Below are 18,391 nucleotides of genomic sequence, written 5' to 3'. Positions count from 1 at the left end.
ACCCTTGTGCTGGAAATTCCTTCCCCTCCTCACCTATGTGGGATCTCACATTTCCTAGCTTCCATGTCTTATTCTTTCTCAGTTTACTCTCTTTAATGAAATGCCTTTCCTAGTAGTTTCCTGAGGGGGGAAATATGCACAGTAGAAATTTCTTGAATTTTTATGTTTTTGAAAGATCTTTATTTATTTGAAAGATCTTTATCATATCTTTAAGCTTGATTCAATAATTTGAGAGGTGTATTAGTTTAGGGTGTTATAACAAAGCACCACAGACTGAGTGGCTTATAGATAACAGAAGTTTACTTCTAACATTTCTGGAGACTGGAAGTCTGAGATGAGGGTGCCAGCCGGTTGGGTTCCGGTGAGAGCCCTCTTCTGAGTTACAGAATGCAGACTTTTCATTGTATGATAGAGAGCAGAGGAAAGGAAGCAAGCTCTCTCATAACTATTACAAAGGCACTAATCCCATTCGTGAGGGCTCCATGCTCCTGACTAATCACCCTCCAAAGGCCCCACCTCCTAACCTTCACGTTGGGAGGAAGGGTGTTAACTTGAAAATTTCAGAGGGACACAATAACAGGAGGAAACAGACTTCTAAGCTGGAATTCATTTACTCTTGGAATTGAAGTCATCGTTCCATTGCCTTCTAGCTTCAAGCTGATTATTTCAGATACTATTCTAATTCTGATGCTTTGTATGTGACCTGTTTTTCCCTCAGAAAGATTTTAACAGCCATGTCTTTTTTTATTATTATCTTTCTTGGTGTAGGCTTATTTTCATCCATTATGCTGAGCACTCAGTGAGCCATTTCAACCTGCAGCTTCATGTTCTTCAGTTCTCGGAAATTTGCGTGGTTTATTTCCTTGTTAATTTCCTTCTCTCAATTTGCTGTTTTAGCTTTTTGGAATTCTTATTTCGAATATTGGGTCTCCTGGACAGATCTGATCATTTCCCTTTATTTCCTATTTTTCAAACATCTTTAGGTTTTACTTTCTGGAAGACTGCCTTAAATTTACCTTTTTTTTTTCAACTGGAATTTTTATTTTTGCCATGATGTTTTAAATTTGCATAGCTCTTTTTAAATTCTATTTCCTTCTTAAAGTCTCTTGTTTTTGTTTCATGGATGTACTATACTCCTAACACTCTAAAGCTATTAATTAAAGGGGCTTTTTTAAAAAAAAACTTTCTTCTCTCTGTCTCTGTGTCCTGAAGGTTCTTTTTCATTCCTGTTTGTTTGTTTGTCTGGTGATCCTTGCCTGACTGCTTACACTATATGGTACAGCAATAAGAAGCAGATGGTAAGCTTGGTGTGCACCACATGGATTTTTGGCTAGTGGGCATCGCTATGGGATGACCTAGGAAGGCTGTGTCTTAAAGGACCCGTGATGTCACTGTTTAAACTAATCACATTATATGCAATTGCTGTACACATGCAGAATAACTGTAATATGCTAACTTACTAATTAGGCCAAAATATCATCCTCATCTCTCTTCTGAAACTCAGAAAGCTAATGACATAATTTTAGATATAGCATCTATAGCAGTGAGTCATATTTGGCTGAGAGTCATAATCAATATCTCAGAGAAAACCTGGCAAAATACCAACATCACAGCTTCATCCTGAGCTGCTCTGTGCTTATTCTTTGACTCTGCAATCCAAACATTCTTTTGGTCTTTCTCTGTGTTCAGGAATGTGAAAAAACGATATAACTCAGGGAATTTCAGTTTTATTTTCTTATACAAATCTTAAATTTCAAAGGATACAATAAGGACACAGTAAAGATAACTCAGGCAATGTTGATTGGGTTGTTTTGGACAAATTCTGAATCTTTCTGGATATTATAAGGACATGGAAAATCTTCTTTCTTAGGAAAGATTAATAGAAAATCATTGGCAAAATCTCATTTTATTTTTTGTATTCTGGGGTTACAAACTTCAGGAAAAAAAAAACTCTACACAGTCCCACCTAGACTTGAAAATCATAAGCATTTCTCTAAAACAAGTATTCATTTTTGAACCTTTTACCATTACATAGCTGGAAGAGCCCTAGAGTCTGAAATTCTACTTTATCAGATCACTCTAAGTTCAAATACTGTAAAAATTGGGGCACTGCAGTATTTTGTAAAAATGAAATATGTTATTTTCTTCATAGAATTTTTAGCTGACTAGAAGGACAGGATTGAATGGATTGTTCTGGGATCTGAAAAATAAAGGAGATTTGAGAGAGTATGTTTCAATTCATCTTCTTTAATTTATTTTACATTTCTCAGAAGTAGTTTAACTCCTATTTTCTGGAAATGTCAAATGAAATCGCCAAAGATAACCAGACTGATTAAACAAATGGATTTTCAAGTTTTTGCTGAACAAGAGTAAGAATAATTTTTCTACCACGGGATCAAAGGCAAGTAAAGACAATTGTTTTGAGGTTCTTTTGTTTTGGAGGAACAAAACAAAAAAATTCAATTAATTTGGCTTTAAAATGAAAATATCAAAAATAAAACCTTACTAAACCCCGACAACTGTATTTTCTTCCCCAAATGCCCCCTCTGGATTTTCTACTCCTGTCAAAGCTATTATTTCTCTACAGGTCAACCAGAGTGGAAAGCCTGGCAGCATTTCTCTTCTTCTCTCATCTCCTTCCCTCTGCTCCCCCTCATACTTCCCACCCTGTCTCATCTCCCCCCGTCTCTGGCTCTGATGTCCATGTCTACCCTTCTACTTCCTCCGAACTATCTTCGTCCGAGACTACAGGTGCCTCACAGCTAAGTTACTGCCATTTGCCTCACTGCCTCCAATCTATTTTTAGAGGCATTTCAAGCTTTTTTGCCTAAAGAATCAGGTGAGTAAAGGAGTTAAATGATCTGGATGAGCATGGGCCTTATTTTAAAAGGGCCACCTCTACTCAACCCCAGCCAACTGTTGCTTCACCAAGGATGATGGAACAGTATAGTTAGAAATCCAACTTTCCAAGAAAAATCAGAGATCTCCAGAGTTTCCATATATTCTCTCGCTTCCCTTGGATTTCTGGGAACGTACATCAGAGAAGAGGGATGTCTGGTGCCTGGAAGACAGGTTATACAGTGCACTGGGCTGGCCAAGCCTCTCCATGCTTGTCATGTCCACAGTCCCTGAACTGGTTCTAAGTGGTTCCTTATGTACATGCCTTTCGCCATCCGCATCCTGCCTCATCATCCTCACCAGGAAGTGCCCAGAGAAGGTCTGATCTAGTAAGAAAGTTCTGTTGAACCAGGATGATGGTGATGAGTCATTCAAACATCCAGTGAAAACCAATCCAAACTAGACCAATCAGTTCCTCCCTCTGGAATTTGAACTTTAGATAAATAGTGAGTTAACTGGTAGCGGTGGTAGAAGAAGAAACACAAAAAGCATAAACAGAAAGTGGTTGAGTCATGGGAATGACAGGACATTAAAGCAAGAAAACATCTTCTGTGATGGGATGACCAAATAACCTAGTAACTAGGGCTGCACTGGATCCTGAAGAAATTTTGAGTTTCCAAACCTCATTCCAGGTCTGTTAGGCATGATACAGTAATTCCGGTTCTTCCCATGAATTTCTTGGGATCCTATGAGGCCTGGTTTGTGATCACTCTTATCTCCCTTATGTCTGTGTGTTTATATCTCTAAAACAAACATCCCATTACTTTAGGTAACCTGAGTGAATTCTTGCTACGAAAAAAACTAACAATGTATTCAATACTCTTTTTTTTTAATTTGTTTTATTTTTTATGTTTTGGGGGGAGGTAATTAGGTTTACTTATTTTTAGAGGTACTGGGGATCGAACCCAGTACATTGTGCATTCTAACTGAGCATGTGCTCTACCACTTAGGCTATACCGTTCTCCTTCGATGCTCTTTTTTTTTAAAGAGATAATTTTACTCAAACCTTGATTAATTGTAAACTGCTTGTCCTAAGTTCTTTTCTGTGGTCATCTGCTTTTCTCCTCTATTTGTTTTGATGTGTAAGACTGTTCTGGAATACTTACTGAGAACACTGGTTGCTGAACTAAATGTATATCAATAAGTCAATAAAAATGTGCCAATATTCTACAGAGTGCATTGCCACACACACAAATGGCATTAAGTTTTTGATGACTTGATCAAGAATAGTTGCAAGTAGGGATGGGCCTGGATGTCCCCAGTTTGACAGGGAGCTTAAATCATGAGGCAGCACTGAGTCTGCAGTTACAAAACACTCCAGAGCAGGGGTTATGCTTTACTTCCAGGGTTTGAGTATTTAAGCGAGGGGGAATGAAATAGAATCATGATGAGAACAACAGAAAAAAATGAAAAAATGAGAAGGGGAGAAAGACATGAGAGACAAAGTAGACAGACTAAGACATCAAAGTTAATGAAGTGAATGATGACTGATGGGATACCGAAGGATTATACATGAGGGCACAACTGCAGTTTGGGTGAGGGGTTAAAAATTTAGGATTATGTTGGGTAGAAAAATAATTTTTTTTTTTACAATGGAATAAATGTTCTAAATGATTTCATAGTATTTGACTTAAATTAGAATTTTTAAAAAATCAACATAGGTGCATGACTTTAAAAAGAAATGTCTTCCAACTTTTTGAAAAAAAAAATTGGTCTAGCATTGATATTATCCTAATCCCAATCTGTACTCATTCAGAACAATCTGATATTCATCCCTGGTTTCCAGATTTTGCCACTAGTAGTTTTCTTCATTTAAAGGAAATAAGATTCCTTATAAAATAGCTCATTCCATGTTTTCAGTTAGAGAAAGAAGATAATCTGGAACATCTTGCTATACAAAGAAAGAATGTTTTCAAAAATGTTTGGGAGAAATGCTGAAGAGACAAGAGGACCATCTTAAAAGGCCTTTTACTGGCCAAGGTCTAAAGATTTGAGCCAAAAAAGGGAAATGATTATAGATCATTGACATGTTAATCTATGAAAGTCCATAATGATTCTCCAAAGGAAAAAGTTTACAATTTAGTCTTAGGCAGTTTGGCTATAAAAGACAGTGAATGTGATAATATAGATCTGTTAATTTTTAAAAATTTGAATAAATACAGAAAATTATATGCATGGGGTTTTATAAAACTCTAAACCATATTATTAGTTGATAAAGCACAAACATGCCTTGTCTCTAATTGTGAAAGTAGAAAAGGATGAATGGAGGAATTGGGAATCAGTCAAGCAATCCTGGAAAAAAAAATTAACTATATCAAGAACAGAAAGAACTGCTTCACACCATTTGTCACACACAACAACCAGGCAGAATGGAGATTCAACAAATAGACAATTCAATGCTGTGTTTCAAGATGCTGATTTGCCAAACCTACTGAGGAAGACAGAAGACAGTTAATTGTGTGGACTCCTCCATCACTGTCTCATGAAAGATGATATTTCAGTGTTCTTACTTACTATAATTAATTAATGAGACAAAAATCAGTTTGCAAAAATGAACTGTCTAGGTCAATATATAATGATAAGAAACTAGGTTCTGGTGGGAGGGTATAGCTCAGTGGTAGAGTGCATAAGCATGCACAAGGTGCTGGGTTCAATTCCCAGTAGATAAATAAATAAATATAATTACCTCTCCCACCCACAACCCCCGCCAAAAAAAGAAGTTTACATTGTTTAAAAAGAAAAAGAAAAAAAAAGAAACTGGGTTCTGTAAGTAGCCAAGTGAAACGAAAAATATTTCAGGACAGGCATTAGGTTGCATTCTATGAGTAGCAAAGATTTTTAAAGTTTTAGCAATGTATATAAAAGGAGAGCCAGCCGGAAAGCACAACCAGGCCTGTGACCCAGCTAAGATTCAATTGGTTGAAACCTCAGCTGGTTGAAATAACAGGCTTTTTTCCTTTGGTTTCCTTTCTAGGATGAAACAGAATCAAGTATCCATAATATTATTGTACCCCAGGGCTGCCACTAGTTCTTTTGAAACCTTTGTACCAGTACGAAAAAGAGATCCCTTTCTCCAGGTGGCCCCAGCCTCTGGGAGGATGGCTTTTAACTGCAGAGTGAGAGCTGTATTTCAGCTCCTCCTGTCCCTTCAGCCAGGCACCCATGTGCAGAGCACAACCTGCAAAGGCTTGCTGTCCTTCTTAGGAAAGTTTAAGAAATAAACAAGTGGTAAAATTCCTGCAAATCCAGAAAGATGTAAGCGGAGGGATAATGAAGACATTAATTTCGACCTATAGTAATAATACTTTACCAACAATTTAAGTGTCAGTATAAATTTTGTCACTGCTGTGAAAATTTGTGCATATTTTGTTTGCTTTTAAATACAAACCTTAAATTTTAAGTGAACTTTTCAGAATATCTTCATAAAATAAGGTCTGTGATCAATGCTTAAATGTCAGGGAAAATAATTTGTAAAGTATAAATATTTTGATTTCATATTTATGTTCAATGTTTATAAGAATATTATTTCACAGATCTGAAAGATTAATAATTTGAGAATAAAGCAAAGTATAAATTGGAGTAATTGTTCCTCTCTTCACACAGGTGTCCTTTAGAGATCAGATATTTAAGATCTAAGCAACAACAGGTAGAGAAAATGGAGATAAAGTCACAGTAAGTGAGGAAGAAAGACATTCAGAGCAGGAGGAAAGATGATATTCCAGGTAGAGCGAGAGAGAGGAGAAGGACAGAAGTAAAAAGTGAGAAACACAAAGGTAGGCAGAAAAGAAGGCAGAGGAATTCATAGGGCTGTGATGCATTAACGCAAGTAAACTGGTTATTTCACAAATGGGCTTTACCTCTTTTCCCTGCTCTTTAATACCTGGTTTACTTTCTAATTGTTTATTAAAAACAACAACAACAACAATAACAGCAGCAAAACTCCTCTAAAGAAACTGTTGACTTAACAAAAATAAAACCAAGACATGCACTGTAACAAAAATTTTCAGAACCCTAAAGTCCTTTCAGGAGTTACTTTACCCTTGGAATGCCTTGCTACCTCCAAGATTGGCTCTTTGGGCTCAGACAAGAGCATTTGACCTTTTCCTTTGTATCATATAGCACAGATAAAACTAGGTTTGAATATTAAATTTAGAACTTACTGAAGACTAAGGGTCTATAGGAACTATACACAAAGGGTAACATGAAATCCAATAATCTGGTTTATAAAACCCGGACTGCTGTCTTCCAATGGTCCATTTCAGCTCCCAGTCTCTTGGTGGTGGGCACCATCTTAGCCCCTAACACTCAAGTGGCCACAGCTGCAAGGCTACAGAATCCAGGGTCTAACACAAGGCCTACCCTTCAGGTCTCAAATGCAAAAAAAAAATAACCCCAACACTCACCCAAGAGACACACGCACAGACAATAATAGCTGTCCTTATCTAGGGCCCCTCTGAATTGACTATAAATTAGCAGCTCCCTGAAGGGTAAATTATTCTTCAGGACAGTTTGATAGCACCCCCTACCAACCCCCCCCCAACAAAGTCAAATCTTAGGCCCTGGGATGCAGTGAAAAGAGCAGAGCGTCAGGCTTTAGGAGTTAAAGTGATTTAGTCCCTAAATTCTCGTGAGTTACTCTATCCTTAAAGGCTTTATTTACACCATTTACATATCTTTATTTACTTTAAAGGATTAGAGCAAGAATAAAATGAGATAACACATGAAAAAGTGCTTTGAAAGTAGGAATTCTTACCAAAAGAACAAGTTACCTCATTCCAGAGGTTCCGTACTCTTTGCCTGCTCTCCTCCATCAACTCTTGCCAGGCCATTCTCCTCATGGGATCACTCTTGCCAGACCATTCTCCTCAAGGGATCTGAACTCCCAACTTCAATTTTCAAGACCTGACGTCAAGTGAAAGGCTAAGATCTTTTACAGCTCTGGAAGTGTATGATTCCCATTCATCCAACGATCAGGAGCACTTACTATGTTTTAACTGTTGGAAACACAGAAGTGAGTAAAATCCAGCAAAAATGAGGAAGTCCAGCAATCAGTAACGATGGAACGTAGTATTAAATGTTTACATAAAGTTATTGGGAAGCATTTCTCTGGATATTTCGTCAAACCTGGAGTTCAGATCCTGCCGTTAGCTTATTGTATGGTGTTTGACAAGTTCTTTTTGCCTCCCTAAGCCCGTTCTCTCCTGTAAACTGGAGATAAAATATAGTACCTTTTCCTTAGAGTTGTTTCGAGGTTCAAATGAGATAATTTATGTAAAGAACAGTTCGCGGTACGTAAGTGCTTAATAAATAGCCACAATTCTTTTTGTGTGAGAGCATAGTTCGGGCAGATGATGAGATTTCTATCAACACAGCTAGCAAAATGCACTGCATGTCGCAAACCTGTTTCACTTTCTGAGACGCAAGCCTCCTCCTTTGCTTCCTTCTCAGTATCAGTCACTGATTCGCGATCCCAAAGTCCCACAGTACGAAAGCAGTAACATTTCCAATGCCCAATTACGGATTTATGGAGAACTTTGCATAAATTAAGAGGCCAATTTCAATCAGTAAGTCACTCCCTTCTTACTCCAATTACCATAGTTAATGAGCGGCGTTTCTCAGCCGAGTTAATGAAAAAAAGTGAGTCACACTTCATCAAATGTAACTTAAATGTGTACTGGTTTTCTTTATGATTGAGAAGAATGAAATCACTACAATGTACTTTGAAATCTTAAATAAAAATAATAACGTTATTATGTTGAGCTTGAAATAAATACTTCCCCAAGGTCAGCGGCCGAAGAGTCGTCAGTGGCCTTGATGCTTCCAGATTCTTTTCCCCTAGCTCCCGCCCCAACTCCCATTCCCAAATTCAGCCTTGATCTTGCAGTCTGACCGAAGCCTTCAGGGCGAGGTGCGGGGGTGCGAAACGAGAAGAGTGGGGGAGGTAGGGCAGGTGGGGCTGAAACGGAACTTCATTGTTCGCGGGACCGACTCTTCCCGAAAGAGCCCGTTGGCAGCGCCTGCGCAGTGCGCACTCTTTGTGCAGGGCTGCAGCAAGCGAGTTGTTTGTGTGTCTCTCTCCGAGGCGGCGGAGGCGGGGCCAGAGGGGCGTGGCATCCCCTTTCGCATTCCGATTGGGTCTTCATAGAGGATGGGCGGGCACAGGGCGGAGCTTCTGATAACAACACTCAAAGCGGAGGCTGAGGCTATTTGTTGCTGCGCCGCCACCGCCCGAACCATGGTCCATGCTTCTCTCGGGTTCTCTTAGCAGCAGCCGCCGCCTTCGCTGCCCTGTGATTTCTGGCCTCACTTCCTCCTTCTACTCCTCTGAGCCACTTTTCCTCTTAGCGCTATGACCGTCGTTTCTGTCCCGCAGCGGGAGCCGCTTGTTCTGGGCGGCCGCCTTGCGCCTATGGGCTTTTCCGCCCGCGGTTACTTCGGGGCCCTCCCGATGGTGACCACGGCTCCACCGTCTTTACCCCGGATCCCGGACCCCAGGGCGCTGCCCCCTACCCTTTTCCTCCCTCACTTCCTAGGGGGAGACGGTCCGTGTCTGACCCCTCAGCCTCGCGCCCCGGCACCTCTGCCCAGCTGCAGCCTCGCCACGGTGGGGGGCACCCCTCGGGCAGCACCGAAGAAGCGGCGAAAGAAGAAAGTGAGGGCCAGCCCGTCGGGGCAGCTTCCCAGCCGCTTCCACCAGTACCAGCAGCACCGGCCAAGCCTGGAGGGCAGGCGGAGCCCCGCGACGGGCCACAGCGCAGCGCAGCAAGTCTCGGACCAGGCCGCCGCCTGGGCCCCGGCTCCTGCGACCGCAACCCGAACTGAGGAAGCCAGCCCTTTCCTTGGCCCGCTGCCGCCCGCGGCGCCCGGACAGCCCTCGTTCAGAAGAGAGGTAAGGGCCGCAAGGGGCACGGCCGGGGACTGTTGGCGTCCCGGCCCCTAGACGGACACAGCCGGGCCCCGAGGTTTGGGGCCTTGCGCTGAGGGGTCGAGACGGGGGGGGCCGGGTTAAGGGACGGCTGTTTACTCGGGAGGGAAGTTTCCGTGACGCCTGCTCTCTTCTTGCTGGGGGCCGAAGGGGGAGGGGGAAGGCTTGCGCTGGCGCTGCTGATTGGCTCCTCGGAGCCAGCCAATGAGAGGAGCGTGTGCGCCCCAGCAACAGCCCGGATTTAGAAGGCTGGCGGCGTTCCAGGGGGTTTTGGCGTTCTGGGCGCGCGCGGGGGTGGGGGAGCTTGGTGGGGGGAGCATGGTGGGGGACGCGGCCCGCGGGAGGCTGACGTCAGCGCGCGCTACGTGCTAAGCGGTCCGGCGCCCATGAAGGAGGCGAGCAGGGTTGGGGTGGGAGGGCGAGGGTTAAGGGCCCGCTGGCGGCTTCCGACCGTTGGTAACGCCGAGACTAGTCGGGACGCGCGTATGGCCCCGCGCCGCCCGTTGTAGGGTTTGCAGTGGGCCGCCGGCCGCCCGGTTCCGGTTGGCTTCTTGATGAGTTGTGAGGTGCCCCGGGTGGGGCGCCGATCCAACTGGGGCTCGGCTCCTCGCCGGGCCGACCTACTTACATGTACTTTTCAACTTGGAAAGTTGGCAGGAGCGACGGCAGAGTTGTTGCCTCTTAGGAGCGCTAGATTTTGTATGCTAGTCTATCGGATGAGCGGAATGTATTAACAACCCGTGCTGAATACTGTTCCCTGCTTTCTTTACGGAAAGCAGTTTTACTTGTGTCCAGAATGAAATTTTTGAAAGTTACCAATTTACATTATGCTGCCCGATTTGCTGTTGGACTAGGATAAAACTGATGAAAACTCAAACGGCATAAAGTTGCTAAAATGACTTAAAGTAACCTTTATCAAAATAAAACATTGGCTTTAATTTTTAAGGCTTTCATAATAATGATGAAAATAAGTTACTGACATTTGTTGAAAGAATATTGGCCTGAGAGATTTGCAGCCTATCTAGCCGTGCTCTTGGGAAAAGTTAAATTTGCCTACCTTGATCTCTTAAATTATCATCGATTCCTTTCAGTTCCATGGCTCTTCTTAAATTTTAGTGATAGTCTAAAAAAGAGCTTTTGTACTTGTCCTAGTCAGAGTCCTTTATGTTCTAGAACAGTATTAAAACCAGGGAGCTCTGTTGGCAGTTAACTTTATTGACATGGATTATGTTACCTTGTGCTCCGGCTTTCTGTATTTGTGTCTTGTTTTCCTACCGTATTGCAAGTGTTGAAAGGGCAGTGATCTAATAGATTACCGTGTCTTTCCATCTCCTCCTGGCTTCCTATAAGGATCCCTTGAGTTAGGAAAATGGGTGGAATTCGTGCAGTAAAGTTCTTGAAGCAGTTAAAGCAGAAGGTAGGGGACTGGCAGAAACCATTCCTTAGTATGTATTGTACGTATAACTGGGCAAGGTGATAGAAAGTGGTAAGTATTTTAGTATTTAAAATTATGAAATTTTGCTTTTAGAAGCTGGGAGATAATTTTTATGTGTGTACTTAGTAACCATTATCAAAACACTTCCTCACTTAAAATCTAGCTCCTGCTAATCAAATTTTTATTCTGAAATAATTTTTTCAAGTACTTACCTTAAAAGGTAAATAGTGTATCTATTAACATAGCCCTTTTCTTGATTAAATGCTTAATTAACCAAAGCTTTTGAAAATTTCTCTTGGCAACATCCTACTGTAAAAACACTGACCTTTAGTTTAGCAGGAAGAGGTTGGCACAGAGGTTTGGAAGATAGCCCATTGCTCTTATAGAAAGATGGACCTGGTTACCTTGGGCTTTTTATATTTTAGAATCACCTCACACTGCATCCTGGTAACAGTGATGATTAACTGTTTCTAGTGTACAATTATACGTGTGCCTATTTGGACATCCAGTAATAAGTGTAGCAAGCACATTTAATCAAGACAGTGAATGAGAAAGTCCAGGGGAACTTTTTATAAGAAAATAGATATATGGTGAGATTCATGACTGATTTTTATCATGAGACTGTATTCATTTTTATGTTCCTTGTCTTTGTAGGTTTTAAAATCAAAGATGGGAAAATCGGAGAAAATTGCCATTCCCCACGGCCAGCTTGTTCATGGTATACACTTGTGTGAACAACCAAAGATAAACAGACAGAAAAGCAAATATAATTTACCACTAACCAAGATCACCTCTGCAAAAAGAAATGAAAATAACTTTTGGCAGGATTCTGTTTCATCTGATATAATTCAGAAGCAGGAAAAAAAGCCTTTTAAAAATACCGAGAACATTAAAAATAAGCATTTGAAGAAATCAGCATTGCTAACTGAAGTGAGCCAAAAGGAAAATTATGCTGGGGCAAAGTTTAGTGATCCACCTTCTCCTAGTGTTCTTCCAAAGCCTCCTAGTCACTGGATGGGAAGTACCATTGAAAATTCCAACCAGAATAGGGAGTTGATGGCAGTACACTTAAAAACTCTCCTAAAAGTTCAAAGTTAGATTTCAGTATGTATGTAAAACATAGTTTTTCCAAAATCCCTGGACTCTTGAAAAAGAAATGTGGTACAGAAATGGAAAGTTGCCTTGTTGCAACATACAAGTGCAAAAGATGAGTTTTAAAAATTACAAACAGCTTGTATTATATTTTATATTTTGTAAATACTGTATACCATGTATTATGTGTATATTGTTCATACTTGAGAGGTACATTATAGTTTTGTTATGAAAGTATGTATTTTGCCCTGCCCAAATGGTAGGTGTTTTGTATATAAACAGTGGAGAAATTTTAAGTGTGCTAAGGCACATGGAAGACCGATCTATTTGCACAAGGTACTGAGATTTTTTTTTCAAGAAACAGCTGTCGAATCTCAAGGTGAAGATCTAAATGTGAACAGTTTACTAATGCACTACTGAAGTTTAAATCTGTGGCACAATCATTGTAAACATGGAGTTTGTCTGTGTTTCTCTAAATTGATTTCTGCCTTCTAATAATCTGTAATTACTGGAAAACAACTTCCCATTTTTTACCAAATTTAGTTTTTGGTTTATATCCATTCAAATTTAAAAATTTAATGCCAACAAAATCGGTTGTAATCAAATTTTTAAATAATAATAATTTGGCCCCCCCCTTTTAAACTAGTCTTGACTCTTTGTGTGTGGCTGTTTTTTCATGTTTGAATGTGTGACTAGGAGATGGATTTTAAGTTTGCATTTTACTGGCTAAATGTCTGTACTAATTGTACCTCCTCCCTCTGAAATTTGAAGAGTCCAGTTTGACACCACTACCTCTAAGGGGAGGTATTCCCCATCTCATGAATGGAAATGGTTGTGGGCAAAAGTAAGGCTGACTAGTTTATAGCTTATATGTTTTTATGCATGAACTGTTTCATAAAATACCATTTGACTTACCATATATTTACAATGAAAGAAAATGGCACTTGTTTGGTGTGCAAAATTTGTTGATACTGAATGGGATACTTGAACCAAAGCAAATATAGTTGATGTTAAAATAATAGATGGAGATTTTGGATTCTGAAGCTTGAAGTTGGCAGCGTATGTATTTTTACTTTGAAATTCAAACTTCTACTCAGTAGTGTATTTATAAGGTCTTATTCCAGTAAGAAATTCTAGAACACAATTTCTCCTGTATGGTTTTTCGTTATACAAAGCCAAAGTTCATCTCAAATAACAAAGGAAAAGTTTTTCTGAGTAATTGGGCAATATTTAGACATGAGAAAAGGTAAAGGTGTTAAGAGGCTATATGTGATTCCATACGGTAGATTGTATAGGTCAGAAAGGTGCTACCATCCTGGGGAAAAAATGAGTTGTTCCCATCTTGTTTCACACAGGAAGGGTGACACTTAAGACGCTTAAATATCCTTACTTAGAATCACTGTTGACTTGATAAGCAGTGCCACGATGGTATGACTCACATAGCCACTACAAAACCAAGATGTGTATTAGATGTGTGGTATGGTATACAGCTTGTAAACAATGCATCCAAACCATTTTTGGGGACACTATGATATACTTCATTATTACAAACAAGTATATGTAGCTGGCTTTAAAAAAAGCTTTTAGAGAAATCTTAACAATATAACTGAGCTTTGAACCCTGTTGAAGTTATGACTAAGAAGTGCTAACATGTTGGTAAAGAGAATGGTTAAATTTTTTAAAGGAATGATGTGAGGAAAGGTTATGTTATAAAGTAACAGGGTTTATAGCTTGAAGAGTGGTTGAATTAGTCTACAGAAAGTACAGTGAGGAGGTATTAAACTTAAAAATTTAGTTTTGGTGAAAATACTTAACCTAGCAGCCTGTTGTTGGGCTAGCCTGTTGGGCTGCTGTAACAAAATACTGGCATATAAACAAATTTCTCAGTTCTGTAGGCTGGGAAGTCCAAGATAAAGGCGCCAGCAGACTTGCTGTCTAGAGAGAGCCCACTTAGAGGTTCACAGATGGTGTCTTTTTGCTGTGGATGCACATGGCAGAAGTGAGAGAGCTTTCTGGGGCCCCTTTTAATGCCGTTCATGAAGGTTCCTGCTGTTAGGTCCTAATCAATTCCCAAAGTCTACCTCCTAGAACCGTCACCTTGGGGGTTGGGTTTCAACATAGGAATTCAGACCATAGTCCAGCCCAATTATTCGGCCATTGTTTTTCTCTCATTTGAAATCTCTTGAAACATTTCCTCCAGTGTTCCTGTAATTTATTTTGTTTTGTGGCTATATAAAGCAAACATTGTGTTTGCAGTCACCAGCTTGAGTCCTGAATTTTAACTAATGGCCTGGTTAAAAAATTGTAATTGCAAAGAGTTAAAAGGTTTATAACTATGAGTGGAAAAAACTTGCATGCAGTGGTATTTCCCTATAGAACAAATACCAATATGTGGTTTAGTGTTCTATACTTAAGTTGCTTTTAGGTAGATTTGTACAATTTGATACCAGGTTTATTCAACTCATACTATTGATGTAGTGACACTATAGAAAGCTGCTTTTATTTGCACTCATCTTGGTGCTAGTTCTCAAAAGCAGTTAGATGTCTGGGGGAGGGTTAGGGCTGTCCTAGCTCAGGGCAACCAACCTTCCCTATTCCTGTTCTTCCAGAAGCAGTGCTGTGGAGAGAGCCATGCATGGTTATTAAAAGATTTGAGATTACCCAAAAAAGTGGGATGGGGTGGGGGAGGAGGAGCCTGGTTTTGAGATTAAGGAGGCCTTCAAGAGGCAGTATAAGGGCAGGTAAATTTTGAGTGGGGACATTAAGCAATCAGTTCTAGAAAGGAAGGGAACGGGTTTGAAGATGCAAAGGAACTTCTGTTTGACATTGGCATTTTGTATGAGTCTCCATTCCTCCCTACATAAATGCAGATATCTTACAAATAGATGGGAAAACTCATTTTAGAAGTTCAAGGCCATAGTGAAACTACAGTCCCCATCTTGGATAAAAACTGCCTCAACTACCTCTCCCCTCCTTGTTTGAAATATCCTTTTGTGTCATATTTGAGCAGCATGTCTAGAATTTAATGTGTAGGGGCTTATGTGTGAAGTTACGTTCAAGAGATAGTTGATCCTTGAACAACACAGGTTCAAACTGCACAGGTCCACTTGTACGTAGATGTTTTTAAGAAATAGTACATGCTACAGTACCACATGATCCGAGATTGGTTGAATCTGACGATCTGCAATCTTGGATGTGGAGGAACCTGATATAGGGGGCAGACTATATAATTTATATGCATATTTTCAACTGCAAGGGGTTGGTGCCCCTAACCTTGGAGTTGTTCAAGGATCAAATACAAGGATAATTGGCAGAGCTGAATATTAACAGCGTAGGTAGGCGAGGAAGAAGTGACCAACATAACTGAAATGGAGATGTGTTCCCCCTCCCTCACAACAAATGTTTTTAGAGGAGGTAAAAACAAAAGTCAAGTCATTGCCTCTTCCAGCAGGTAGTGACTAATTCTGGTGAGTAGGGATTATTAATCGGCAATCAGACACATAAGCAGCATTGAGTGGAGCCTTAAAATACTCAGTAGTATTTGACGTGCAAATAAGAATTGAATAATTGTCAGAGGTAGAAGTTTTAGCAGTGTTAGGAAAAGATGTGGAATATCCAGTAGCTTAAAAGAAGTGCAAGGAAGGAAGGTTCAGTGTATTAAACGGTGTATTGGGGGAATAGGTTCAGTGTATTGAACGGTGTATTGGGGGAATAACATGAAGGGCTTTGAATGTCATACTGAAGAGTTTCCACTTTATTCTGTAAGCTTGGCAGAGTCATCAAAGGTTTATGAGAAAGGTAATGAGATTCCTACTCCAAAAGAAACTGGTAAAAATGGAGAGCAGTTTGGAAAGGGAAAGCTTGAGACGTGAAAGCCACTTGAGGATATTTCAGTAGATTAAAGGAGAAAAGAGCCTAAAGGACGGTATCAGAGGGAAAAACAGAGGCATCAACTTATTTGGGAGATGTTTTGCAGGTCGAAGTAAGAATTGAGCAACTAAATGAAGAGTTAAGAAAATAATTTTTAAATTGAGCAATTAGGAAGATAAAGACACAAATTGGGGAACTCTGGAGGGGATTGAAATTATAGAGGAGGATAATTTTGATGTGTATGTTGAACTTTGAGATGCATGTAGGATATTCATGTGGAAATACACAGCAAGTAGAAGATAGGTCAGGCCAAGCAGTACAGATTTGGTAATAGTGCGCAGAAGCACTAATTACAACGTGAATATGGAACTGAAATACTGTATTTTCCTATATTCTCTCCTCTTTCCCTCCTAAGACTTAACACCTTTACCAGTACGCTTGACCTCATCCTTTATGCTTTCTATGGACTCTCAACTTCATCTATAGTAATAAATTAGTTCTTGAATTAGTAAGTGTTTCCACTGAAACAGTGTTAAATGGTGATTGGTTATCTACCAACTTATAAAAGCCTATGTTAGTGGACTGTTCTAAGTTCTGGGATTCAGATAGCAGGGGCCCAGTTGGTGAAAAGGGGGAACAATGTTTCCTTCCCTTTTCTTGGTCCAAAATTTGAAACTGGGTAAAACGGATCTTTTATCATTCTATTTCTCTTTTTGTAAACTACCCCCTTCTAATGACTCTCCCGTCATGCTGCTGAATACATTATCCCTTATTCAGAGGGTGGAAGGCACCCCAACTCCTATGCCCTCTATGCAATTGATACCTACTTCAGGTTAAGGAAGTCAAACATAATGTACTTACACTTGGGTATATAAATTTTTGAAGGATATTGCTGAACAAAGACATTTTAAAATCACAGACCTGCTTTTTTAGCCCTGAGCTATCTCCTCCAAGTTGTTTTTTGTACTTTATTCCTTTCTTTTCTGAATCCATACATCTTTCAAAAACTCCCAAATACGACAGACTCCAAATGGGGAAAGAGTATGTCTGTGTTACGAGAGGTGGCGTAGGAGGCAGAATTGTGTAAGCACAAATCTTGTGTAATTCAGGAACTACTTGTTTTTGTATCTGAAAGAAAATTTGAGCGTACACTTTATAGAGTGCTGTTTATATAAACACTCATAAAAATTTATCTTTGAAACTTTCTTGAAAATTTTGGATAGGATCCTCTGAAGCTAATGGGGTGGATGAAGTTTTGAGTTAGGGACAATGTATTTTATGCTTAAACTAAATCCTTTCTCTTTAAATCTCTTGGATTAGATTGTCATGAATTAATTTCTGACAGTTTTCAGATTAAGTTACTTTTCTTATCCTTTGCAATTCTCTTGGAATTCTAAATTAAATATGCTAAAATGCATAAGTAATATTCCTCGTAGCCAGGAATTGTATTTGCCAGACTTAAACTTGTGAATTACAATTTAAGACCTATATAGGTGTTGCATTTACTGAAGTTTCATTGTTGAGATCTTACAATGCATTTTCTAAAGCAGAGTTTATTAATGTTTCCTTCATGTAGAACTGGTGACACAAATTTAAAATACCCTCTGTTAGAAGAATAGTTTATCATAAGTAATGGTAGAAAGGGACAAAATGGGAGGATTGGCAGAAAGCAACCTACATGGATAATCATGGAAAATCAGATGCACATTTGTCAACGGAGGCTACAGTTTCTATCCAAGTTCCATTTAGTCAGAAGAGATCATATATCTTGAATGTATGTATAATAGCCCAAAAGACAAAATGACATTCTTGACAAAATGACAGTAATGTTGAAAATACTTCATTTCTGTAGTCATTCACACAATGATGACTTTTATGCAAGTGTGAAAAAGGATTCAGGAAAGTTAAGTTTCTACTACATAAAGTAAGCAACAGAAAAAAATAGGATATTTTATATATGATTGCAAAGATAATAGATACTAATCAATCGCCTTCAAAGCTGGTCATATTTACATAGCTACTCCTAAATTAATTACAGATAGTTCCTTTACTCTAAGATTAGCGGTTAACCTGTCAAAACTGAATTACAACTGTGTTCTTAAGAGTCTAGAATCTTGAGGGGATGATAGGTCGAAGACATTTTGATGACTTTTGATTATTTCCAACAGGCA

At 39.7% G+C, this 18,391-nt stretch overlaps 2 protein-coding genes across 5 annotated transcripts in view; one reads left to right on the top strand and one right to left on the bottom strand.

Moving 5' to 3' along the window:
* The window catches only part of RNGTT (RNA guanylyltransferase and 5'-phosphatase), a 264,604-nt gene extending 255,731 nt beyond the window's left edge, over positions 1 to 8,873 (bottom strand). For 3 of the 4 annotated variants that reach the window (XR_012508732.1, XM_074368638.1, XM_074368639.1), the window contains exon 1: positions 7,652 to 8,873. Coding sequence is in view for 2 of the 4 variants with exons in the window: in XM_074368638.1 (XP_074224739.1) it covers positions 7,652 to 7,736 (85 nt within the window). In the remaining 2 variants the exon portion in view is untranslated. The remainder of the gene's footprint in view (positions 1 to 7,651) is intronic. The other variant, XM_010948946.3, reaches the window with a different exon arrangement.
* A 235-nt stretch (positions 8,874 to 9,108) lies between these two features.
* Positions 9,109 to 12,992, top strand: PNRC1 (proline rich nuclear receptor coactivator 1). The gene is made up of 2 exons (XM_074368640.1): positions 9,109 to 9,787; positions 11,913 to 12,992. The coding sequence occupies exons 1-2, from the start codon at positions 9,248 to 9,250 to the stop codon at positions 12,354 to 12,356; spliced, it is 984 nt and encodes a 327-aa protein (XP_074224741.1). The 5' UTR covers positions 9,109 to 9,247; the 3' UTR covers positions 12,357 to 12,992.
* Positions 12,993 to 18,391: the final 5,399 nt, after the last annotated feature.

This window comes from Camelus bactrianus, chromosome 8 (genome assembly GCF_048773025.1).
Source record: "Camelus bactrianus isolate YW-2024 breed Bactrian camel chromosome 8, ASM4877302v1, whole genome shotgun sequence".
In the NCBI taxonomy this organism is placed as follows: domain Eukaryota; kingdom Metazoa; phylum Chordata; class Mammalia; order Artiodactyla; family Camelidae; genus Camelus; species Camelus bactrianus.
Note: the sequence above shows the minus strand (reverse complement) of the source record. Positions and strands in the feature narration are given on the sequence as shown.

What these genes read in the sequence shown, in the direction of transcription:
- PNRC1 (XM_074368640.1), top strand. Translation starts at nt 9,248, where the DNA reads ATGACCGTCGTTTCTGTCCCGCAGCGGGAGCCGCTTGTTCTGGGCGGC. An exon ending in AGCCCTCGTTCAGAAGAGAG is followed by an intron (nt 9,788 to 11,912) that starts GTAAGGGCCGCA and finishes TTGTCTTTGTAG; the next exon opens with GTTTTAAAATCAAAGATGGG.